We start from the raw sequence: 26,466 nt of genomic DNA, 5'->3' as shown, positions 1-26,466 counted from the left end.
GGGGGCATATTTTTAGAGGGCCCTGGTTATGAGCGCCCCTACCAGGGGGCCCTAGAGAAGAGCAGGGCATACCATTAGAGGGCCCTTGATCACCCCTTTGCCCAGGGGCCCAGACTATCCTTAATCCGTCCTTGACTGCATGTACATTCACAGTTGGACTGAAAGAGGAAACCGGAGCTCCCGGAGGAAACCCACGCAGACACGGTGAGAACATGCAAACTCCGCACAGAAAGGACCCGGATCGAACCCAGGACCTTCTTGCTGTGAGGCGACAGTGCTACCCACCGAGCCACCGTGCCGCCCCGAGTTTAGAACTATAAAGGAAAAATGTTGGTCGGCCAATTGGGGAAACAAGTTCGCTCCCTTTGTTTAGGTTCAGCTACTGAGTGATGAGATATCAGGTCAAGATAGAACCAGCTGCAGGAGAATAATGTGGTATTAAATGTATCTGTATTCACAGCATCTGTAGTGCATGTGCGATAACCACAGACCACTAAGTCGTTCGTAATTAAAATAAAAAGCTTCAATTCTATTAATAAATATGTTAACTATTTATTATCCACACAAGATTACACGTATGCTTTAAATGGTTATTTAGTTTGGATGCTCCCGTATTTACAGCTCACAACAGCAGATGTTGGCGTTTCGAACCCTGGATCTCAGCGATTAAGAGCTTATGCTATTTTAAAAATGTAGTGCCCCACATGTAATAAATGATACAGGTCTAAAAGCGAGCTCTGTTGTCTTATTTGTTGATCCTGATTGGTCGAAAGGTGTTTTTATATTCAATACAGTGCAGTTCTGACTATTAAATGTCTTACTTTCTCAGATACAACAAATCGAAAGGCTCTGTGGTATAACACCAGGTTAATGTTTACTAATTTCTCTGTGTTCAGATAAAAGCTGATTTAGAAAAAAGTTCACTTACTGTTTAATGACTGTCCTCCTCAATATTTTCCTCAGTATACAGAGACATGACTTAAATGTTGTCTGTGGTAATCGCACACTACAGGTGCAACCGATAAAGATTAGCTTAAAAACTTGATTTTGGCTTCAATACTAGATGTGCTAAACACAAATATATGACATCACAAGCAAAATACTGTAGGTATTGATATCATGAGGAGAATTTTATCAGTCAAACTATGAAGGTTAAATATGCAGACAAGCCCGAGTGGTGCCCGAGCCTAGAATCTTTAAATTAGACAGAACAGACGCCTGTACACACACCTACAAACACACAAGCAGACAGGAGGCTTTAAATAACCAAATAACCCGAATCATCCCAAGTAGAAGAGGTACTTTTGCCTTTGTGGATACTTAAATAAGCCATTAAATAAATAGATCTGTCATGTATCAGAAAGAGAACGTATTATTATAGAAATAGAAATCCAGACTGGGCGCAATGCAGCAACACCCCCCCAGACAGGATGCCAATCCATCATGGTCATCCTCCTCCACCTCAGACATAGCCAATCATATATATATATATATAGCAATGCTGGGGATTCGAACCCTGGACACAGTCTTTATGACCCGTATATTTAAGGACCGGCACTGAGAGCGCACTGGCGAGTGCACCCGCCCCGCCCCAAGACATAGCCAATTATGTCTGTGTGGATAATTATGTCTCGACCGGCTGATAGAGCCGCCGAGTTTCGAACCCTGTATCTCGGTCAACCTCCACCTCAGACATAGCCAATCATGTATGTATGTAGGTGCCCGACCGATAGCAAGGCTGGGGATTCGAACCCTGGACCCCAGTCTGAGCGTAACTGACTGCTACTCCACCCTTTCGGAGCTCTTTTGGAAACATTCACCTTAAGACACTAGATATGGTTTGTGTTTGTACCAGAAGTATGTATCATATGTCAGTAAACAGTAAAATCCTGAGGATTGTGGTTTAAGTCATAACTGGTCTAAAGTCAGACACGCGCGCGCGCGCACACACGCACGCACGCACGCACACACACACACACACACACACACACACACACACACACACACACACACACACACACTCCTAGAACGAAGTAATGCATCAGGATGTAAAAGCACCGCATCACATCAAACCGTGCACTGTATAAATGGAGGACAACGTTAATGAATTCGACATGCTTCTGGTGACCTCTAGTGGCTGAGTACAGTACTGCGCACCCTGTAGACGCTGGTTTAAACTCACAATTGACAGGAGAAGTTCCCATTTTAAACATTTAAAAAATCCATTTGTTTGAAAGAACACTGGGTAAGGTTTGTTACCCACATATTACATGGTATGTGGGTCTGGAATTCTTCCCAGTAAACTCAACATTGCTTTTAATGAGACCCGAATCTGGACCTTAATTAAACAAGCCTGATGCAACAGCAGACCTCCTGTTAGAGGTCGGCTTTTTACAACAGCAAATCAGTTCTATTAGTTTATTCTATGTGGAAAAGGTTAGCTTAGTAAAAAAAAAAAGGACTTCAAAGTGCAGGCTTTTGCCACTCAGGTGGCGCAGCGATAAAACACACACTGAACACCAGAGCTGGGATCTCGAATACATCGTATCGATTGGCCTGTTGTTCAGCCAGGGGTGGGATATTAAAAGCCGGATAGGGACTCTCTCATAACTAATGCGATTACGACCTCTGCTGGCTGATTGAAGGCGCCTGCACAGAGACGGGAAAAGAGTGCGCTAATCAGGGTGTGTCTCTCCGTACACAGGGCTGATCTGCATCGCACTCATCGGAGTGTAGGTTACAAAATGCATGCGGCTGCTGGCCAGGTGTCGGAGAGGGCGTGGGTTAGATTCGTTCTCCTCAATCAGAGCGTGGGTTCGGCATTGGTGGAGAGGAAGCATGACGCAATCGGGTAATTGGACGTGCTTAAAGTTGTATGCATAAACAACTATATATATATACAGTGGGGCCAAAAAGTATTTAGTCAGCCACTGATTGTGCAGGTTCTCCTACTTAGAAAGATGAGAGAGGTCTGTAATTTTCATCATAGCTACACTTCAACTATGAGAGACAAAATGAGAAAAAAAAAATCCAGGAAATCACATTGTAGGATTTTTCAAGAATTTATTTGTAAATTATGGTGGAAAATAAGTATTTGGTCAATAACAAAAGTTCAACTCAATACTTTGTAACATAACCTTTGTTGGCAATGACAGAGGTGAAACGTTTCCTGTAAGTCTTCACCAGGTTTGCACACACTGTAGCTGGTATTTTGGCCCATTCCTCCATGCAGATCTCCTCTAGAGCAGTGATGTTTTGGGGCTGTCGCTGGGCAACACGGACTCCACAAATTTTCTATGGGGTCGAGGTCTGGAGACTGGCTAGGCCACTCCAGGACCTTGAAATGCTTTTTATGGAGCCACTCCTTCGTTGCCCGAGCGGTGTGTTTGGGATCATTGTCATGCTGGAAGACCCAGCCACGTTCCATCTTCAATGCTCTCACTGATGGAAGGAGGTTTTGGCTTAAAATCTCACGATACATGGCCCCGTTCATTCTTCCCTTAACACGGATCAGTCGTCCTGTCCCCTTTGCAGAAAAACAGCCCCAAAGCATGATGTTTCCACCCCCATGCTTCACAGTAGGTATGATGTTCTTGGGTTCTTCTTCTTCCTCCAAACACGACGAGTTGAGTTTTTACCAACAAGTTCCATTTTGGTTTCATCTGACCACATGATATTCTCCCAATCCTCTTCTGGATCATCCATATGCTCTCTGGCAAACTTCAGACGGGCCTGGACATGTACTGGCTTAAGCAGGGGGACACGCCTGGCACTGCAGGATTTGAGTCCCTCTCGGCGTAGTGTTACTGATGGTAGCCTTTGTTACTTTGGTCCCAGCTCTCTGCAGGTCATTCATCAGGTCCCTCCGTGTAGTTCTGGGATTTTTGCTCACCGTTCTCATGATCATTTTGACCCCACGGGATGAGATCTTGACCCCAAGGGAGATTATCAATGGTCTTGTATATCTTCCATTTTCTTACAATTGTTCCCACAGTTGATTTACTCACACCAACCTGCTTGCCTATTGTAGATTCACTCTTCCCAGCCTGGTGCAGGTCTACAATTTTCTTCCTGGTGTCCTTCGACAGCTCTTTGGTCTTGGCCATGGTTGAGTTTGGAGTCTGACTGTTTGAGGCTGTGGACAGGTGTCTTTTATACAGATAACAAGGTCAAACAGGTGCCATTAATACAGGTAACGAGTGGAGGACAGAAGAGCTTCTTAAAGAAGAAGTTACAGGTCTGTGAGAGCCAGAAATCTTGCTTGTTTGTTATTGACCAAATACTTATTTTCCACCATAATTTACAGATAAATTCTTTAAAAATCCTACAATGTGATTTCCTGGATTTTTTTTTCTCATTTTGTCTCTCATAGTTGAAGTGTACCTATGATGAAAATTACAGACCTCTTTCATCTTTCTAAGTAGGAGAACCTGCACAATCAGTGGCTGACTAAATACTTTTTGATCCCACTGTATATACAGTATATGCATAATGATAGAAAAATAACTGGTGTTGCTCTATTTCAAAAGATGATCCGCTGCATGTTGCTGCTTCTTACAAAGTGCTTCCATGTAAAACAAATATTGATGAGCATCAGGAAAACACACGTTCACCGTCTATCCCATATTTGAAATAATGCCACACTGTGATTGGGCGTCGTCGACATGTTGTCCACCATCTATACAGTTACTGGTCAGATATACACTCTACTAGCCATGAGAAAACTCTCGGGTTCAAATGTCCGCTATTGTTTTCCAGATACACATGCACAGACATAAAGAAATAAGAATTACAGTCCCAAAAATAAAAGAAAGAAGAAAGCAGTGAACAGTGGTCAGAAAATGTAAAGAATACGTTTAAAGAAGGCAGAAAAGCACAATCATTATAAATAAGCTATTCAAGAAAACATGAATCGGCAGGAAACAGCATAGTCCTGAAGGTAAGAAAATCCAGAAATCAGTTCATGTTCTTCATATAATTTAAAACCATTATAAAACCATCTAGGAGTTAAAAAACACTGCCAGTATTACAGAAGCACGTCCGGGTCCATCTGGATCGTCCACATGGACGATGGACGGGCGGACGCGCCGTGATGTCCCTGTGTGGGAGGGTGACGCCATCGAAGATGACACTAAACGTGATGTAGCAAAAAGTGAAACGAAAAGATACAAAATATGTACAACCGACGTGATGATAAAATTACACACAGTGATGATTTTCTATGGAAGAAAAGAAAACAGTTCTGAAACGTCTGTGTTTATATTTCTATGTATATATCGATATATTTATATATATATACAAAATGTAAAACTGAAAATAGATTTGTTCTCTGTACACAGCACTTCATCGTTAGGAAAACCTCCCAATAATCTCCTCATTTCTTTTGTCTGTGTTTGTTTTTCCCAACACGCCCTCGAGTCCGTTCGCAGGGTGAGATCATGGGTCAGTCTAGCGAGATGATATCGGGGATGGAGCCGTAGATGTCGGAGGTGGAGCGAGGGATGGTGTGAAGGCTGCCGCTGCTGGAGCTGCTGCTGTTGCTGCGGTTGGTGTTGAGGGTGGCGTGAACTGCGCTGTTGCTGCTCACCTGTGTGCCCGGGGTGTCCAAGAAGAGCTGCGAGGAGCCGTACGGGAGGAAGCGGTTCAGCAGGAGCTCGTGATCTTCCGACGCCGAGGCCGCTGCTGCCAGAGCCATGTTATAGTGCTGGGATGCAGAGACGGACGAAAAGACAGATGGAACTTAGTGACCATGCAACAATTGGGTGAAATGACAGCAGGATTCTTTTCTAACTCAATTCTTTAGAGCTGTTTCCACTATCTGGGCTTGTAGATGAAGGTGTGAATTTGAGACTAGTGCACCAACTGGTAAAAAGCACTGGTTTCAATAGGATAAACATGGTTTTGGCTGAGGAGAATCAGACACAGATTGTTAAGCAGCTGGATTCTTCTACCAAGCAAGAATGAGTAAAAATTCCACTTGCAAACTGCAACAGTTAGTATTTCTGTCACTTTAGCTCTATACAAGTACTGAAACTAAAAAGCCAGGGTGCAACACAATACAATATACACAGTGCAGATACATACAGGACATACAATAAATACAGGGACGTTTTCTAATCTAATAAAAGAAAGTGGATGTGACCAAAAGACAAGTGCTGTGTTGGCCGATACATGGTGGGTACCTGCTTTTAATAAAGAAGTAACTGTAGGGTTTGTATCACGGCGCTTATATTAAAGAATTATGGTGCGGCACAGTGGCTCGGTGGGTAGCACTGTCGCCTCACGGCGAGAAGGTCCTGGGTTCGATCCCCAGGTGGAGCGGTCCGGGTCCTGCTTCCTCCGTGCAAGTGAATTGGATGACTGTGGGTGGAAACCGGAGCTCCCGGAGGGAGAACATGCAAACTCAACACAGAAAGGACTTGATCCGCACCACCTGGGAATCGAACCAAGGACCTTCTTGTGTGAGGTGACAGTGCTGTCCACCGAGGCACTGTACCACCCTGTGATAATATAGTCACTAAGTAGTTGTATGTATTGTTGGAGCTGTAGGAGTCCAGCGAGTGTGTGTGTACAGTGGTAAACACACCCCTGTCCCAACTTTTTTTGAGTAAGTTTCAGGCATTAAATTCTAAATTAGACTATATTTACAAAACACAAGTCAGACAGTAAAAAAATTTTTAAGCTTTTCTTTGTACTTTAAGCAGTTAAATAAAGAGTCGAGTGAACAAATGAATCACTGATTCTTAAAATGATTCATAAAATAGAAACGAACACTACAATAAAGATCCATTACTAAGGAACTAGTACTAAACTAAAAGAACGTAATCTTACCTGATGATTCTCTCCTTGTAAGAAGGAAAAGAAGTTCAGATCTGTTAAAGAAAAAGATCCAAATGTGACTCTTCAGATTTCATTTGATTCATTCCGTCATCCATTTCTATCACCGTGGCTACAGGAGTGACGTCTCATGTACGTGCGTGTACCTGACAGGTCGCTGGGTGTAGGGTAGTAGTGGCGGTAGTCCTGTATGAGAGGAGGCAGAGGGGGGATGTAACTGGTCTCGACTTGAGGCATGCTGGGAGTTCGACTTGCCGGAGACGCCTGTGTACACAGATTTAGCACTCTACACGGCCAAGCACCCACGAACACATTCACACAGAAAACATAGAAGGAAATATAAATACAATATACGGTCATCACAATTATATTAAATAAAATCACTATGAGTGATTGCACTTATTGAAACAGTATTGTCAGACCCTTTGTTCATTTGCGGCGAGGTTGGTGAGAGGGACGGGCAGCTTCTTTTTGCAGGGGGTTCATCCTCCTCCTCGTCCTCAGACGAGCTGTCCAGAGTCAGGTCGATCACCTCGACTTTCTCACTCCCGCTTCCATTCGAGTGGGAGCTGGACCGCTCGGGTGCGGACGTCCGACATCCACCTGATGATAGGACACATAGAAAAACAGGGGTGAAACATCTTCATTCCCGTCCACAACCAGAAGATCATGCTTCTAAATATTCAGCATGTTAGACGTTTTCTCGAGTCTGTGGGGAGCTTGGATTAAGTCGTTCAACAGGTGTACACGTACACCAATTGTGCCTGCAGCTTGCAGCTTGTTTATTTCCACAGCAGGAGGTTAGAACAATTTTGAGTTAGATACAACTCAGTGGTAACTTAGCGGTCAAAGTGCTGGACTAGTAATCAAAAGGTTTCTGGTTCAAACCCCACCACTGCCAGGTTGCTACTGTTGGGCCCTTGAGCAAGACCCTGTGTGACCATAGGTCGCTTTGGATAAAAGCGGCTGAAAATGTAAATGTAAATGTAAATGTAAACGATTTACCATCTACGCCGTTACATGAAGCGGAAACCTCCTGCACCTCCTTTTTCGACCTCATGGGGGCCCAACTGCCATCTTCCTTAAACTGAATCTCGTCACAGTCCACACAGCTGTTTAGAATCTCCATAAACAACCTGTACACCGAGAAAGAGAAGGGGGGTATACAGAGGGAGGCAGGAAGAGGGAGGGAGGAGGAAAAGAGAGAAATAGGGAGACGGGGGAGAGACAGACAACATTTTATTTTATTACAACCTACATTCAGTATTACTTAATGCTATTAATGTCACCACTGTTTTTATTGTAGTTACTCTTGCACTGGTATATAATTCAGGTTCGTACAGGTTTGTGAGTAAGAGAAATGCTTTATTTACTCAGTGATTGTTTTTGTGTTTATGTATTCAGCTAATAATAATTAATTATAGGGCTAAAATCAATAACGTTAGAGCCCTAATAAATACAGTCCGAAGGACCAGCTTTCTTCTACTGTTAATGTCCATTGCTGGCCAGCAAGCAAAAAGAAGGACAGCCAAAGTAAATTGGTTTATGTCGGTCCTAAACCTGCTTTTAGTTCCTTTGATGCTTTTGATGTTGTCATACGACTTAAAAAGGTCCAACTGTGTAGGAAAAGGGTGTAAAAGACCATGTTCTTAACGGCCTTTTATTTTGGTGATGTTCCTGCAGCAAGGACTCGCAAAGAGGATGAAAAGGTGATTATTTGGGACCATAGACTACCATAGACCAAATCTGCAGATGTGTGACAGAATTTCCGGGTTGCCAAGTGTTTGTGGAAAATCAGGACAGGTAGTTAGTTACTGGTTACACAGTCGTGGAAAACTGTCCAGGGTAATCCTGCCCTACGCCCAGTGTTTCCAGGACCCTGTCCGGCATATAGCATTTTAATATGTGGTGTGCTGTCATATCATTTTGATAATAAGCGCGTGTGTGTCGTGAGTAGACGTACCCATCGATGATGAGGTGTTCGTAGGGTGCTTTTTTGTCGCAGACAGGACACACCCAGGTGGGCTTCTTCTCGTTCATCTGAAGGTACAGTGTGGCATCGAAACACTGCAGGTGGGAACACGTCAACGCTCGGCATGGAATCATTAGTCGCATCTTTCCCAGCTGCACACACACACACACACACACATAGAAAGGTATGAGGAAAAAACCCACATTAATACAAACCATTAATACAAGCAAAAAAACAAACAATATTGCTGGACTGATTAAAAATGACTGTCAATTATAAACCAATAGAGTAACATTGGTGCGAATTTGAAAGTTCCAGGCATGTTAAAGCTCGGAGGACTAAAACTGCAAGTCTGAACTTGAGAAGCACTTCTTTTTAGGGTGTGTAATAAAATATGTAAGAGTGTGTGAGCTTACCGGACATAGTAACGACACACGCAGACTCGTAGTGGCAATTTCACTGTCGGGATCTGCTGTTAGCTTCTCTTTTACTATAAAATCCAGAAATCCAGAAAAAATCAGAGACTTAACTTTAAATAAGAATGCAAAATATAAATCCTCAACAGCTATCAGAGAGGAAAACAGATCTCGAACGCCATGTTCATCATTAGGACTCGGAAACAAGCTAAAGCAGGAAACATTGGATGGATTCGGTTCTATTTAGGGTAGCAGAATCATGCTAGCGTTATTTATTACAGTCTCTAGGCAGCACGGTAATAAATTAGCAGAACAGGCTAAAGGAACGGTCTAGCACCCAGGTGCTATTAGGTTAGAATTTACAACCTACAGTGCAATTACACAAACATTCTTTTAGCATTAGCACTCTTTGAAGGTTTATACCCGGCTGCACGTAATATGCAGCCAATCACGCAGTTCAGACTTTGTAAAGCTGAACGAAACACTACTTGAGAAACTGTTCATTAGGAGTTTTATAATGTTGATTCAGTGTTTTATTTCTCCTTTCATTTACAAAGCCTATAATAATACTGTATGTATAAAGCACACGTTCATTATTTAATGGCTTTAACTAGAGCACAACTGCTCCAGTACGTATAGACTAAGAAAAGTAGCGCGGTGTTGAGTTCAAGTACGTTTCCTTACTGAGTGCTCTGGAGTGGTCTGGGTTTCTGATGCCTTTGGCCCGGAGTCTCTGTAAGAGTGATGTGGATGACTGCTGCTTCACCAGGTACACTGCCATAGAGTAACACTGAAAACACACACACACACCAATTAGCTTTGCAGCAACAGTTTAGGGAAGGCCCTTTCCTGTTCTAGGATGACTAGAAGCAAGCTCTATAAAGACATGAACCTCTGGAATGAACTTCCGCATCAATTGAAGCTTTGTTGACCAAGCTATACAAATGCTCGTTTGACTGGATGGGCACAAATTCCCACAGACATACAGACAGTCTTGCAAGAAGCCTTCTCAGGAGTTGTTACGATTTGCTTTTTTAAATAGGATGTCCAACAAGATAATGGTCAGGTGTTCAAATACTTGTGGCCATGTCATGCAGTGTATATAAGCCAGGCCATAATGCTGGAGATAAATCCCATAGTAGATGTTAAGGTTAATGTAGCACACCAGTAATGACACCAGCAAACGGGATGCAGCTCAGATTCAGGCTTTAGCGATGTGTTTGACATTTTTTATTCGGGTAGCGTACAAGTGCCTCATGTTCACTAGTTAATTTGCACTATGAGGCGGGCCCTACAGCAATTTAGTTAGCAATCGTTTAGTCAAAATGTCCAAGATGTCGAAGTCTAAAGCAGCTAAAATTACAACAATGTCTGGAAAACTCCCAACCAATCCTGTGGACGCTGAGGAGGGGGGTGTCAAAAAGAGCCTCACACTGTCACCGAACATTCAGCTATTAATATAGGTCGTGCTGTGTAATGTAGCTTCCATTCATTCCATTCATAGCTTCAATATATGTGTTAATTAATGACTGGTGTGAAATTTAGTAAGGCCCTAGATATAAGACAACCTGTTGCCAAATAAGCTGTAAGCTGTATTGTAAGGTTAAACTTAACTAAACTGGAGCTAAGAAAACAAATCCAGACATAACAGAGAATAAAAGAATGACGGCGTACAAATTGGATTTGCTTAGCTCTTAAACATCTGCTCTAATCGCCCGCCGCTTGCTTCGGTTAGCTGACGAGTAAAGTAAACAGACAACAGGGGGAAGTTTCGCGAGGTCATGGGCGTGTTCGAGCCGGCTTTTAATGAAACGCACGACTGACTTGTAAAACTGATGTTCGCCAGATGTGTGTTCAGAGCTGCATCTGGCTGCCTGAGACTACAGCGACGGGGATATCGGTGAAGCGCTGCATCTACCACATGCCAGACAAAGTTTTTAGTTTGATAGTTTTACTGGTTGTGCTGGCGATGCATGATACGGTCGAAATCGGACTCACCCTTCCGATCTCAGACGTCCAGGACACGACAACGGTGTTGGGGACGGTGGTGGACAGTCTGACCAGTGAGGTTATGTTGATGGGTCTGCTGGGCCGCTTTGGTTCAACTCCGTTTTTGGTAGGAGGAAGATAACCCTGAGGATACAAACCACAGAAACTTAAGAAGTGTATCACATTTTACTCCGGTACATGGTTTAATTGTGTTGCTTTATGGTTACTTTGGGGATGATTTGACCTTAATAATAATAATAATAATAATCTAGGCCAGATGGAATGTCTTTATCTGTCATATATACACATACATATACACGTGTACATTACAAACAAATACTTTTTATGCATTTTCCAGCTGTTTGGCCATTGTACAGCCCCAGTGCATGGCAGAGCCAGGATTCAAACACACAACCTTCCGGTTGGTAACCCAGAGTTCTACCCGCTAAGCTTTCGCTAGTCATTACACACTACATAGCAAATACGTCGACACCTGGCAACCTCTAGCAGCTTTAACAGCCTCCAATCGTCCAGGATGGCTCAAGACTCAAGATTTTGGACTGTGCCTGTGTGAATTTGTGCACATTCGTTAAATAAGCATCAAGATCATTAGACACGCAGTGACATGGGATGAGGACACTTGGTGCTCTATCTCACTCGCTCACTTTCTTAACCGCTTATGCAATCAGGGTCGCGGGGGGTGGTTGAGCCTATCCCAGCTTTTCAATGGGCGCAAGGCACACAGTAACACCCTGGACGGGGGGCGCCAGTCCATGACACACACCCATTCACCTATAGGGCAATTCAGTGTCCCCAATTAACCTGACTGCATGTTTTTGGACTGTGGGAGGAAACCCAGGCAGACATTGGGAGAACATGCAAACTCTGAACAGAAAGGACCCGTACCGCCCCGAGTGGGGATCGAACCCAGGACCTTCTTGCTGTGAGGTGACAGAGCTACCCACCGAGCCACCCGGTGCTCTATCTACATTTCTTTATTCTGATGCATCAGTAAGGTTGAAGTCCGGGCTCTAAGCAGACTGATGGAGATATTTAGGGGTAGTCAAGCTGAAAGAGCAAAAAGTCTAGTCCTAGTCCTTATCAACCATTTAATCTTTAGCACGGTTGGTCGGGGTCCAGTGGGAAACGCTGGCCATAATGCAGGAAAACCCCAAACAGACGTTAATCCACTGCATAGCTTTGTCTATTGGGGTCGAATTTAGCCAGTCATGATAGCATGGCTGAGATTCGAACCTGGATCTTAGTAGTGATGGGCTTAGTGTAACAGACTGCTGCACCACCTGAGTGGCCAATCATTGTATAGTTGATTTTAAATGCCTGTTAGCAACAGGTGTAGTTAAAACACCTCAGCTTAATAATTAGAAGGGGTGTCTACGTACTTCTGGTCATGACATGTATATATACATGTAAATACCTCATTAATGATTTTTTTCCTTCACATACCGGCAGATTACACGGCTTCCCGTTGACTTTTACACAGAGGTTAGGAGGAAAGTGGTCTTCTTGTGGACAGCTCGTTTCTGATAAGCAAAACCTACGAATAAAATACATTCATATGTTTAGTCTGTTAAAAAATATATAAAAATATATACAAAAACATGAGCATGCAGATTGACGGTTGCTTACCGTAACTGTACTTGTACAGTGAAGTCACATTTGGTCCCCGAGATGTCCCTTTAAAAAAGACAAAGCTTGCTTAGTTCATATGGAATACAGACAGTGTGGTTTTGTGATCCTAGACTGTCATCACCTGTGATTTCGGCAAAGCTGTTTAATCCTCGAGCAACATTCTTCTACCCACAAGCCCTTGCAGTGTTTAGTTAGGACTGATCTGAGTAAATTGCGGCTGTGCAGAGCACTGATGACAGCTGACTGAGCCGATAGATGTAAAAACGATAGGCTAGTTCGCATCTCTGCTGCTTGGTCTCAGTCAAGTGCAGATTCTATCAACAAGTGGTTGTGTTACCATTCGTGTACCCCCTTTTTGTATTAATATTGGGCTATTTTAACCCCAGGATATCTGGCATCTAGTGTAAAATAAGCCATGATCTCGCTTGCAATGCTAAGAGCGGCGAGCGATAACACTTGACGCTATCATATGAATAATAAGATCGTCAGTTCCTGTATGCAAGCTGTTCTTTTTCTTTAGGGACACCAAGGTGGCACAGCAGGATTTTCCACTAGCACACCAGCGCTGGGATTCTGCTACCGGTCGGCTGGGCGCCCACTAGTGTGTACAATGGGCAGCGCCTGCAGCAGACAAAATTAACCACTAGACTGCTGGGTGGGAGAAGTGGAGGTGGAGGAATGCGGGGGTCGGTGCTTAGGCTTAAACCCACTCTTGGAACAGAACTGGTTTGTATCTAGAGGACTTGACGTACTTCTTACGTACTAGTAAATATATTACTAGCCTATTTAAACATTAAGCATTTCAGCTTCTCCTTTGTACGGTTCAATTATTACAATGGACTTTGGTCCATATAGTGTCTGTGCTGACCCAACCAATCTAAGTTCAGAAAAGAGTCATAAGGTAACTTACATGGAGCTGCTGATCTGCTGGACTTGCTGTGGTGTTAATGCGAAAGCAAAACACGTCTCCTGAAAGCGCTGGCTGCTGTCCGAGGCTGCGGATTCACACAAACACAGAGCGTTTCAATCCTCAAGGTTGCTTAGCATTTATTACAGCAAATAACACAAATCGCTGAGGTATCAGGTCATAATCTGGGTTGTGGTCCTGGAATTCTGAGCGAAAATGCTTTTCAAAACATTGAAAGAGGATCTAAAGACGGTATGCAAGGCAAACGCCAAAGCCAACCTCTATCGGTCGGTGTTGTGTACAGTAGATTCGTTCTGATGTTTGGAAAACTGACAGTGCCAGGCAGATTAAAACGCCCGAATGAGGAGCAGGCCAAACTTCTCTCTACTTCTATATGCTTGGTGTGAATGCAAATTTGCCCAATATTTGTTGACTTTGTATAAATACAAAGTGATTCAGAGAAAACTGGACCCACCGTGACCATGATAAGATACAGTGGTGGTAAAACTACAGCACAAACAAATATCAACACAAACTTAATTAAATAATAGATTCCCAATGTCCAGGCCTGGGTCATTTGGTTATTAGTCATTAGTAACTATGCAGCAGTGAGGACATTAGCCATTCAGTGGGGAATTGATTGCCATTTAACAAAAAGTCAGTGAAATATAACCGCGCTCGGAAATGGCCTTTCTGGACAATCATTACACCCACACCCATAAACACAATGTTCTTGCATCAATTAAAAACAAGACAGCATTACACAATACAATCACCATATCCAAACAGAGTTTATACTGCATTTCAGCTGAATGGTATACCAGAAATATTTCAATTATCTGAGGCAAATCCCAAACACCTTTCTGTTTACTACTAGAGCTCATTTTATAGAGCATAAAATGTAGTTGAGCATGTTTTGTGCGCTTTATGGCCAATTAGGAGGTCTGTCCTTGCGGTCAGGCTTAAGAAAAGCTAGTTATGCGCATCGCTGATGGAGAGAGTGAGACAAAAATAGACACTTCTGGGTTCGGGGTCTCCCAGGGGCTGTTTTCCAGGTAATTAGTGCCTATTACCACATTCACAGACACATTAGGAACAAAACAGGGACTATATTTATATATATATATATATACAGTGTATCACAAAAGTGAGTACACCCCTCACATTTCTGCAAATATTTCATTATATCTTTTCATGGGACAACACTATAGACATGAAACTTGGATATAACTTAGAGTAGTCAGTGTACAGCTTGTATAGCAGTGTAGATTTACTGTCTTCTGAAAATAACTCAACACACAGCCATTAATGTCTAAATGGCTGGCAACATAAGTGAGTACACCCCACAGTGAACATGTCCAAATTGTGCCCAAATGTGTCGTTGTCCCTCATGTGTCAAGGTCCCAGGTGTAAATGGGGAGCAGGGCTGTTAAATTTGGTGTTTTGGGTACAATTCTCTCATACTGGCCACTGGATATTCAACATGGCACCTCATGGCAAAGAACTCTCTGAGGATGTGAGAAATAGAATTGTTGCTCTCCACAAAGATGGCCTGGGCTATAAGAAGATTGCTAACACCCTGAAACTGAGCTACAGCATGGTGGCCAAAGTCATACAGCGGTTTTCCAGGACAGGTTCCACTCGGAACAGGCTTCGCCATGGTCGACCAAAGAAGTTGAGTCCACGTGTTCGGCGTCATATCCAGAGGTTGGCTTTAAAAAATAGACACATGAGTGCTGCCAGCATTGCTGCAGAGGTTGAAGACGTGGGAGGTCAGCCTGTCAGTGCTCAAACCATACGCCGCACACTGCATCAACTCGGTCTGCATGGTCGTCATCCCAGAATGAAGCTGACGCACAAGAAAGCCCGCAAACAGTTTGCTGAAGACAAGCAGTCCAAGAACATGGATTACTGGAATGCCCTGTGGTCTGACGAGACCAAGATAAACTTGTTTGGCTCAGATGGTGTCCAGCATGTGTGGCGGCGCCCTGGTGAGAAGTACCAAGACAACTGTATCTTGCCTACAGTCAAGCATGGTGGTGGTAGCATCATGGTCTTGGGCTGCATGAGTGTTGCTGGCACTGGGGAGCTGCAGTTCATTGAGGGAAACATGAATTCCAACATGTACTGTGACATTCTGAAACAGAGCATGATCCCCTCCCTTCGAAAACTGAGCCTCATGGCAGTTTTCCAACAGGATAACGACCCCAAACACAACCTCCAAGATGACAACTGCCTTGCTGAGGAAGCTGAAGGTAAAGGTGATGGACTAAACCCAATTGAGCACCTGTGACGCATCCTCAAGTGGAAGGTGGAGGAGTTCAAGGTGTCTAACATCCACCAGCTCCATGATGTCATCATGGAGGAGTGGAAGAGAATTCCAGTAGCAACCAGTGCAGCTCTGGTGAATTCCATGCCCAGGAGGGTTAAGACAGTGCTGGATGATAATGGTGGTCACACAAAATATTGACACTTTGGGCACAATTTGGACATGTTCACTGTGGGGTGTACTCACTTATGTTGCCAGCCATTTAGACATTAATGGCTGTGTGTTGAGTTATTTTCAGAAGACAGTAAATCTACACTGCTATACAAGTTGTACACTGACTACTCTAACTTATATCCAAGTTTTATTTCTATAGTGTTGTCCCATGAAAAGATATAATGAAATATTTGCAGAAATGTGAGGGGTGTACTCACTTTTGTGATACACTGTATATATATATATATATATATATATATATATATATATATACAATGTTCACACAACCACACCATCTTGTTCACTCCAATGCAAGCTCTTTCTTCTCTCATGTCAAGAGGCAACTAATGAATTACACTCATCTGCAGTTTCCCACATAGACACACACACACACACACACACACACACACACACACACACACACACACACACACACACACACACACACAGGAAAGAAAAAAAATAGGGACAACACCGAAAGGAATCAGATGACGGCCAACCTCAGGGAACGTTCATCAACCTATTATCAGATTGCTAATGCTATGTAACAGGTTGTAACTGAGGTCAGTGATTTACACTTCATTTAGTGATTGTAGTAAAGACAGAAATAAAGGGAAGGAAGGAAGGAAGGAAGGAAGAGGCAGTGGTAGTTCAGTGGTTGGCCAAGGTTGCTGGTTCAGGTCCCTCCACTGCTCAGTTGCCACTGGTGGGCCCTTGAGCAAGGCCCTTAACTCTTAATTGCTTGCATTGTATTCAGTCAACTGTAAGTCACTTTGGATAAAAGTGTCTGCTAAATGCCTTGCTAAATGCCTTACTAAATGTAAAGGAAGGATGGAAGGAAGAAAGAAAGGAAGGAGGAAAAAAGGGGCAGTGGTAGCTCACTGGACTAGTGACCAGAAGGTTGCTGGTTCAAGTCCCTTCACTGGCAAGTTGGCACTCCTGGGCCCTTAAGCAAGGCCATTAATCCTTAAATACTTGCATTGTATTCAGTCAATTCTAAGCTGCTTTGGATAAAAGCGTCTGCTCGATGCCATAATTGTTAAAGTGAAGGATGGCCAGACATACGGACGAACGGACGGATAGAAGGAGGAAAGGAAGAAAGAGGGAACGAATAAGAGAATGAGCGATATAACAAGCACAGGCAGAAACTGAGCAAAGACAGTGAGAAAACAAGAGAGAAACAAAACAAGAGAAAAGAATAGATCAACAGAATGCAGGCCGAGAGAGAGGGCATGATAGATGGACAGACGGACTAATGGACAGACGAGCGGACAGTGAGAGCGAAAGAGAAAAAAACTGTTTCCCTCGGCTTGAGCCAGTGCTAAAAATAACCGTACAGGCTAAACCATCTGATGTGTGATTAGAATTGGACAGAGACATGAAACCCATGTCCCTGTGGGCTCTCGCTTTAGTCTGAAGAGGACGATGCTACATCTTTATCTTCCAACCTGTATTTCGACAAATATAAATTATATAAAAATTATATTATAATGAAAGTCTGGGGCAGTTGTTTAATTCCATCAATAAACACAAATTAAAATGTGCAAACCTTCAACTACAACCACTGTACTTAAACATTTGTAATCTCAGAAGAAGACAAACATCAGACGGCATTTTATTAAATCTGTTCTTATGATCTGTCCAGCACTAGAGACAAAGTACACCGATCAGCCATAACATTAAAACCACCTTCTTGTTTCTACACACACTGTCCATTTTATCAGCTCCACTTATCATATAGGAGCACTTTGTAGTTCTACAATTACTGACTGTAGTCCATCTGTTTCTCTACATACTTTTTAGCCGGCTTTTACCCTGTTCTTCAATGGTCAGGACCCCCACAGGACCACCACAGAGCAGGTATTATTTAGGTGGTGGATCATTCTCAGCACTGCAGTGACACTGACATGGTGGTGGTGTGTTAGTGTGTGTTGTGCTGGTATGAGTGGATCAGACACAGCAGCGCTGCTGGAGTTTTTAAATAACGTGTCCACTCACTGTCCACTCTATTAGACACTCCTACCTGGTTGGTCCACCTTGTAGATGTCAAGTCAGAGACGATCGCTCATCTATTGATGCTGTTTGAGTTGGTCATCTTTTAGACCTTCATCAGTGGGCACAGGACGCTGCCCACGGGGCGCTGTTGGCTGGATGTTTTCGGTTGGTGGACTATTCTCAGTCCAGCAGTGACAGTGAGGTGTTTAAAAACTCTATCAGCATTACTGTGTCTGATCCACTCATACCAGCACAACACACACTAACACACCACCACCATGTCAGTGTCACTGCAGTGCTGAGAATGATCCACCACCTAAATAATACCTGCTCTGTGGTGGTCCTGGGAGAGTCCTGACCATTGAAGAACAGGGTGAAAGGAGGCTAACAAAGCATGCAGAGAAACAGATGGACTACAGTCAGTAGTTGTAGAACTACAAAGTGCTTCTATATGATGAGTGGAGCTGATAAAATGGACAGTGAATGTAGAAACAAGAAGGTCTTGAAGTCACAGTACTGTAAGTGGATAAAGATATAAAGTAAATGAAATCTGTCCATTGGTTTTTCCAGAAACTTCCAGAGAATTATAATTGCATGCCTTTTTTTATGTATGTGTGTATATAAATAAACACTGTATCAGGTTTGTCAGTATGCAATCACGTCGCTCCTCTTGTTTGTATGTGTTCATACTTGTTTGTTTGAAGCTCTGGACGTCACCGTGTGGACGGGACAGTGAGTTGCCGTCTGAGATGTAAGATTTAATCACTGTTTAGCTGTAAGAAGTAATGATATGTGGTTGGTTGATCAGAGACTGTGTGTGTGTGGAGCGGTGGTGGTTTATCTGGCATTGTGTGTGTTGAACTGGTTAATTATAAGGTGTCGGTCACCTGAAAATTATGCGAGGCGACAGAGAGTCTGTGTATTAAACAGACCTGCTGTTTCTAGTGTAGGGTGGAGCAGAATTAGGGAGATTATGGGTGGTCCTGCGGTTGTATGAATTTAAAGAATATTTATTGTTACACTGAATTAGATACTTAGTTTTTTGGCAATTCAGAGTGACGAGCAACACTGAGACCCGGGTTGTTTTTTTTCATCTCAACCAGGGGGCCTCAGTGAGCCTGTGGGGGGTCCCCATGCATTTAGCTGAGAAGATTAAAAATAATTAATAGGCTATTGGAATACGGGGACTACCTATAACTAACTAGGACAAAATAGCAGTGGCTCCGACTTTCCTTGGAATCACTGGGTGCAGGGAAGTAACACACCTCAGACAGGCACCAATCCATGGCCGGGACTCGGCTAGCCCCCATTTCTCAGACACAGCTGATCCTGTCTGTGATGATAGCACTGCTAGGAATACAATACAAACCCAGGATTCCAGCGGTAGTAGGCTTGTGTCATTTACTGCTGTGCCACCCAAGCACCCACAGGAGAAACACAGAGCCAGAATAAATATTAATTTAATTTAATTTAATTTAATTTAATTTAATTTAATTTAATCTCATTTAATTATTTGTCTTTATATTATGGGTCAATTTATATTTTACCAGGTTAAAGAAAGGGTAAAAAAAATACATTAAAATTAATAAATTAAAAAGACAGTATTTAAAGTGATACAGTGCTGGAGTAAACTTGATCCATTTTTAGAAGGGTGGCGAGCAGTAAATAGTCCAAACCTAGCCATGTCAAGGGGTGGAAGGAAACGGAGACCTGTTTCCTCTGATAATCATGCAATGCCAGACAATGCTGGGCACCAGGAAGTTATGAGATTAGATTCTATGAGATTAGAAGTGGACTCATATAAAAATACTCATTATTTAATAGAATCAGTCCCACCGTGACCCTGACCAGGATTAGACGGTGGTAAAACAGACGATAAATGAATGAATGATCCTAGGTTAGGGTCATGGTGGGTCCGTTTACATCTAAATGACTGGGTGTAAGGCGGTAACACACCTCTGACAGGAGGCCAATCCATGGCCGAGACTCAGCTATCATCCCTTCCTCAGGCACAGCCGATCATGTCTGTATGTGACGCCTCACTGGGCGATAGCACTGATAAGGATACAATCCCTGGAACCTAGCGGTAATGGGCTTCGGAGCATTCACTTATATAAAGGAAATTATATGCTTTCAACTTTGCAGCAACAGTTTAGGGAAGGCCCTTTCCTGGTCAGGCATGGATGTCACACCCCTTTGGGTAATGATTGCCCCTCTATAACCACCACCATCCTTTGTTTTTTCAAATCACACCTCCTTAATCTTTGCCCACCAGACCTCCTCTTCCTCCCACATCCCCCCCCCCCCCGTCATTCCTAGCTTAGGGTCGGGTGTCCAAACACTTTTGGCCATATGGTTTATATAAAGAAACTCCAGTGGCCAGCACAGATCCTTGAGCTCAGCCCCACTGAACAGCTCCGGAATGAACTGGAACATCAACTGAGGCTTTCTTGACTACAGTGCCCAGCCATATAAATGCTATTTTGAGTGAATGGGCACAAATTCCCACAGACATACTCACAAGGTCTTGTGAGAAGCCTTCACAGAAGATTAAGGGCTGTTCTAGCCGGAAAGATCACATAGCAAACACTCTATTTCAATACCATTTGTTTTTGACATGGGCTGTCCAACAAGCTTAGAGTCAGGTGTCCACATACTTTTGGCTATATAGTGTATATTGGTTTAAAGAAACTCAAGTGGCCAGCACAGATCCCTGACCTCAGCCCCACTAAACAGCTTTGGAATGATCTGGAACATCAGTTAATCCAGTGCCCAGCCATATAAACACAATTTTGAGTGAATGTGCACAAATTCCCACAGACATACTCAGAAGAGTGACTGACTTACCGAGGCTGGTGGGCTTGATGAGCTCGTCGAGGACGTCGTAGAAGGGCAACCTCTGTAACTTGACGTCTGGGTGGACGGGGTGTAGCGTGGAGGTCAGATGGGGCAGCGTCAGCTCGTGCTTGGGCCCCAGGAGCGAGATGGGCAGTAACGGAGAGGCGGGTGACGCGTGCCCATCGTACTGCAGCTGGGTGAGGCCGGAGGGCAGCGAGACGACGGGCGAGCGCACGCCCTGCATCGCCAGCTCGGCGGGTGATAGCAGTTTGGCGGGGAAGCGGCGTCTGTAGAGCTCTTTGATCTTCATGTGTATGGCTGGACTGCAGCCCGCCTTCAGCATGTGCAGCGCTTTGGTCAGCAGCTCGTGCTTTCGGCCGTGCTTGTTGCGTCCGGCGTAGCCCAGCAGCACCTGCAGCTCCGACACCCGCAGGCTCATTACCATTTGCTGGAAATAAAAGAGAAAAAATGTTTTTTTTGATACTAGGTACCCCACAAATCATCTACGACTAGTGCAGGTACCTTGATCGAACAGCAAAGGGTGCAATTACACAGAGGCAGTGACTGTGACACACCTTACAACCCCCCCACCCTCAGGCCTGGGTGGGCATCCGGCATGAGATTCAAACCCGAAAGGTTCAGGACACCCAGCAGTGGACTAGCGTATATATTACACTTACACATGCTGCGGTGATATTTGTTACCCTGATATTACCCTTACATAAGCATAACATATCTCAGTGTAACGTATATCGGCATAACATACACCAGCGTAACGTATACCAGTGTATTTCTTATTTAGGAGACAAATAAAAATGTTCCACACTGAGATACAGGCTTGTGTAGCATGACTCACTCAGTTTGCACAGTCCAGACTGTTTACCCACCAAACACAGATTATATATCCTCATCCTAACCAACACACACACACATACACACACACACACACACACACACACAGGAATGCAGACACAATCTGACTTATATACAAATTATACTGACTATATAAAAACATGGACTCAACATCAAAGAACAACCCCAAATTTCAGATAAAATTACACACACACACACACACACACACACACACAGGAATGCAGACACAATCAGAAATAAGTGCACACATAGACCCCTGTATACAAACATGCACTCAACATCAAAGAACAACCCCAAATATATAAAATGACTCTCTCTATCTCTCATACACACACACACACAGGAATGCAGACACAATCTGACCTAAGTGTACATGCACAGACCCCAATATACAAACACGCACTCAACATCAAAGAACCCCAGTATTACATAAAATATATACAATCTCACACACACACACAGGAATTCAGACACAATCTGACTTAAGTGCACACACACACAGACCCCTATATACAAACATCAAAGTACCCCAGTATTACAAAAACCAGATAAAATCACACACACACACACACACACAGGAATTCAGACACAAACTGTATACATCAAAGAACCCCAAATATATAAAATTGCGCTCTCTCTCTCGCTCTCTCTCCCACACACACACACACACACACACACCGCCTCCAACTCGGAGCAGTCTCTACAGCCTGTGAACCAGACTATCAAATATGGATGAAGACTGCAGAACACAAACACCAAACCGAGCCTTTTTTCCAAAAATACACAGTAAAACCAAACTGAAGACGTAACAAACATCCCATACTAAACACACTTCATTAAAAAGAAAGGGAACACTATTTTGGGACAGTGGAGCCCTCCAGGTACACATCCATACAGCCTTTGGTTTGAGTTGCGTCTCATGTAGACGACACAATTTTTGGACTGGTTAGGTCCCTGGGCCTCTATTTGATCGGTGATTAGATGGGGCACGTACCCCTCATGAGTGTGTCTGTAGCTGTAATATCTTCAAGCATGTTTAAAATTCTCAGTGATCGGTCATGCAGTGAGCGCTCCCCTGTAATCAGTAATTATGATACCAATGATTACAAAAAGAATCAGGTGATCAGGTATAAAAAGAGCAATGATTCCAAACTTCATGAGAGAACTCGAATCATTTAGCCTTTTACCATCTACCTTACATAATATTGTGAAAAGATTCAGTGAATCTGAAAGGACGGAAACCACTAATGAGTTCGAGCCCTAAGGCGGCACTGCGTGAGAAACCGTCGTGCTACGGGGATAAATATAGCCACGTGAGGGAACGTGAGCAGGAGTGCGAAAATGCCAGTGAGGGTGAACATGAAAGCAAGATGAGAGAGTGCCATGCAAAACAAACAGAGAGGGAGTGAGAGAGAGAGAGAGATCATGTGATTGAAGTGATTGAAAAGGATAGCAAGAGAGAGCTTGTGAGAAAGAGGGAGAAGGGTGGTCATGAGAGTGAGAGAAGTGAGAGAAGTGAGCGGGTGAGCGAAAGAGAGAGAGGAGAGTGAGACAGATATCAGTGAACGAGAGTGTGAGAGAGAACGAAACGAAGGGGGGGAGTGAGAGAGAGAGAAGAGAGAGAGGAGAGTGAGACATATCAGTGAACGAGTGAGTGTGAGAGAGAACGAAACGAAGGGGGGGGAGTGAGAGAGAGAGAAGAGAGAGAAGTGAGAGAGGAGAGAGAGAGAGATTATGGGTGGGTGATGGGGGAAGGGCTGAGACATGAGCTGCTCAGCTTCCAAAACAAATGAAAATGAAAGACAGACTCACACACACTCACACACACACACACACACACACTCACACACACACACACACACACACACACACACACACACACACACACACACACACACACAGGTCAGCAGCTTCTGTGAACCTCCACACCCACACACACACACACACCCACATGGCCAAACTAAAAACATACAAATACGACCTGTATGGCCTCCAGACACACACACACACACACACACACGCTAAAATGCACTTATACCATCACACAGACAGCACACAGACAGGTCGGCAGCTTCAGCGAACCTACACACACACCTACACACACACACGCACACGACGGACAGACCGACACACGCACTGGCACTTATACCCCACACCCAGCCAGAGGCAGTCAAACCAACAGGCAGCTTCATTGAAAACACACAGCAGGCGTGAGTCTCTGAATGCGTGTTTGAGAACAGAACCTGAACCTGTCAATCAAACTTGTCTTCATCATAGGAATAACATTACCCGACCCCCCACCAACCCCTTGCTCGCTCACTCTCTCACTCTCAGGTGAAGTAATGCAGCAAACATCACTGTCGAAAATGAATGGGAAGACAAAGGTGCAAGTGAGGATGACCTGTATGTATAGTGCAGTATTGCACCATATTGCATGATCATAAGGTAGTACACACATCTCCATCCATCACAGGTAAGTAAACACACACCCGAAATACCCCCGTCCATCGAAACAATGCGAAATCAAACAACAATGCTCGAGAACCAACAGAGCAGGGTTGGGAAGATTTAGGAATCAATAACACGCCGAGTGTATGAAGCAAGCAAGATCAAAGCTGCACTGTGAGGACCGGACCGAACAGCTCAGAAATGAACCAAAGACCCCGTTTACCTCAAATCCTTTCATGTGTCTCGAGTATCAGGGTTGTGTCTGCAGAGGGAGGTTGTTCGAGAGGCATCTGTCTCTGGAAGACCTATTTGACTATCAAACTGACGCCGTAGCATCAGCAAAGACTAAACTTAACGGAGTGACAATACGGAAAGCTGTAGGTTCGGTGTTGAGCCGATCCGAATGGTAAAGAAGTTACAGCAATCAGATTTCTGTCTGGCTACCTGGCGACACATTGGAGTATTTGATGTAATGTGGTTTAATCTTTAGGAATAGCATAAACGCATATAAAAAAAACTAGATCTACTGTATATATAAAATTCAACGTAAGGCTGTACTCCACGTTGAATAATAGACCTCGTGTCGTCATTTTGTAGTCTACGCCATGTTGTTATGCCCATATTTGGTAACCCGGGTCTAAGAGAAATTTTGAATGGAGATTCTTCTGTCTATTATCACTGGATCCTCTGAATTATGAAGTCGTTAAAGAGTCAAAATATGAATACTGCTACATGTAAGCCAATGCTACTGTACACTTCTTTCTTTTATAAGCCTCTTAAATAACCGCACGAACCAGCGTAGTGTAACAGTGCAGTGATATTCACAAGTTTTACTTCATATTTTTAGTAGCTAAATACATTAAAGTAGAAAGCGAGGATGGTCGGGTGTTACGCCTTTGGTTGCGCTCACCAAACGCGGGCTGCTCATGCCGTCCATTCGATTGGTGTAGTTCGACTGGTGAAGTCTAATTAATGCGCAGTAGCATTAACTTTCGTGTAGCATTATTAGTATTACGACCCTTTAACAACCTCATAATTTATAGGATCCAGTGATGTACAGGACAAAAATGTACGTTGGACAAAACGTACAGGGTTCTGAACATGTTTATTTAGCACAGGATGCGTTAGAGCCGATTAAAAAAAAAAAAAACATTCATTTTTGCCATTGAAAATCGGGTCTGGACCCGGGTCTCCAAATATGGGCATAACGAGGACTACAGAATGACGCACGACTTCAGTGGTCTATGTTCAGCATAATTTTACCGGCATGTGATTTGATGAAGACTGTACGCCAGTTCGCCTGAACTCTTCCCATCTGCCTTCCATTGCGTGGTTTTCCAGGTTTGTTGGCATGTAATCAAGTCCTCAGTGACCTCATCGTCCAACACTGAAGATTCTCCTACGTAGTTGAGATCAACAAAAGTTAACCAGTTAATCATTACCACCCCAACCAACTACACTGTAAAATAAAAGAAAGAAACCATAAATGTTTCATTTTCCTTTCATGTCCATTGAAAGCTTTATATTTTATATTTTATTCAAAACAGTATCATTCCTACACTGCTACACTGCCATTGTGCTTAATTAACATTTATTGGAACTAGTGACAGCACCCACTGAGAAAGCGCAGACTCTGAATATAAATAAGTGCTAAAACACAAATAATAATGTGCAGTCTACTTACTGTATAACTGAAAGTTCAAAGCTGGTGAGACTTTTATTTCACTATTTTGAGCAAGCTGTGAAAACACAGATATAATTACAGTTGTAGTTGGACCTGGCGGCGCCAAAAGCCCAAAATTTTAAGCACAGGCCTTGGCATTCAAGAAAAAACTTAGTGTTAATGAGGAAGACTTACAGGATGACCAGACAAGAAGATCACCAAACAACCAAGAACTTCATGGCTGGACGTCACAATGCATGCCAATCTTGACCGAGAATCACAGAACGGGTCAACTTTCCTACTGCAGAGTTCTGGAATACAGTTCTATTGGTGATGCATTAATTCTGGAACCTTTCAATCATATGGATGGGTAGTTTGTCTGGTGCAAGAAAAGCA

The 26,466-nt window shown here is 43.5% G+C and overlaps 1 protein-coding gene across 1 annotated transcript; it reads right to left on the bottom strand.

Moving 5' to 3' along the window:
* Positions 1 to 4,870: 4,870 nt before the first annotated feature.
* pias1a (protein inhibitor of activated STAT, 1a) lies at positions 4,871 to 26,129 on the bottom strand. The gene is made up of 15 exons (XM_062989435.1): positions 26,092 to 26,129; positions 25,671 to 25,806; positions 21,096 to 21,534; positions 13,775 to 13,859; positions 12,862 to 12,909; positions 12,679 to 12,769; positions 11,224 to 11,358; positions 9,910 to 10,015; positions 9,226 to 9,299; positions 8,801 to 8,961; positions 7,843 to 7,973; positions 7,260 to 7,440; positions 6,984 to 7,123; positions 6,832 to 6,872; positions 4,871 to 5,704 (listed from the first exon to the last, which is right to left on the bottom strand). The coding sequence occupies exons 2-15, from the start codon at positions 25,758 to 25,760 to the stop codon at positions 5,444 to 5,446; spliced, it is 1,983 nt and encodes a 660-aa protein (XP_062845505.1). The 5' UTR covers positions 25,761 to 25,806; positions 26,092 to 26,129; the 3' UTR covers positions 4,871 to 5,443.
* Between the last annotated feature and the right edge of the window lie 337 nt (positions 26,130 to 26,466).

This window comes from Trichomycterus rosablanca, chromosome 27 (genome assembly GCF_030014385.1).
Source record: "Trichomycterus rosablanca isolate fTriRos1 chromosome 27, fTriRos1.hap1, whole genome shotgun sequence".
NCBI lineage: Eukaryota > Metazoa > Chordata > Actinopteri > Siluriformes > Trichomycteridae > Trichomycterus > Trichomycterus rosablanca.
The sequence above is the reverse complement of the archived record's forward strand: the minus strand, read 5'-3'. Positions and strand labels throughout refer to the sequence as shown.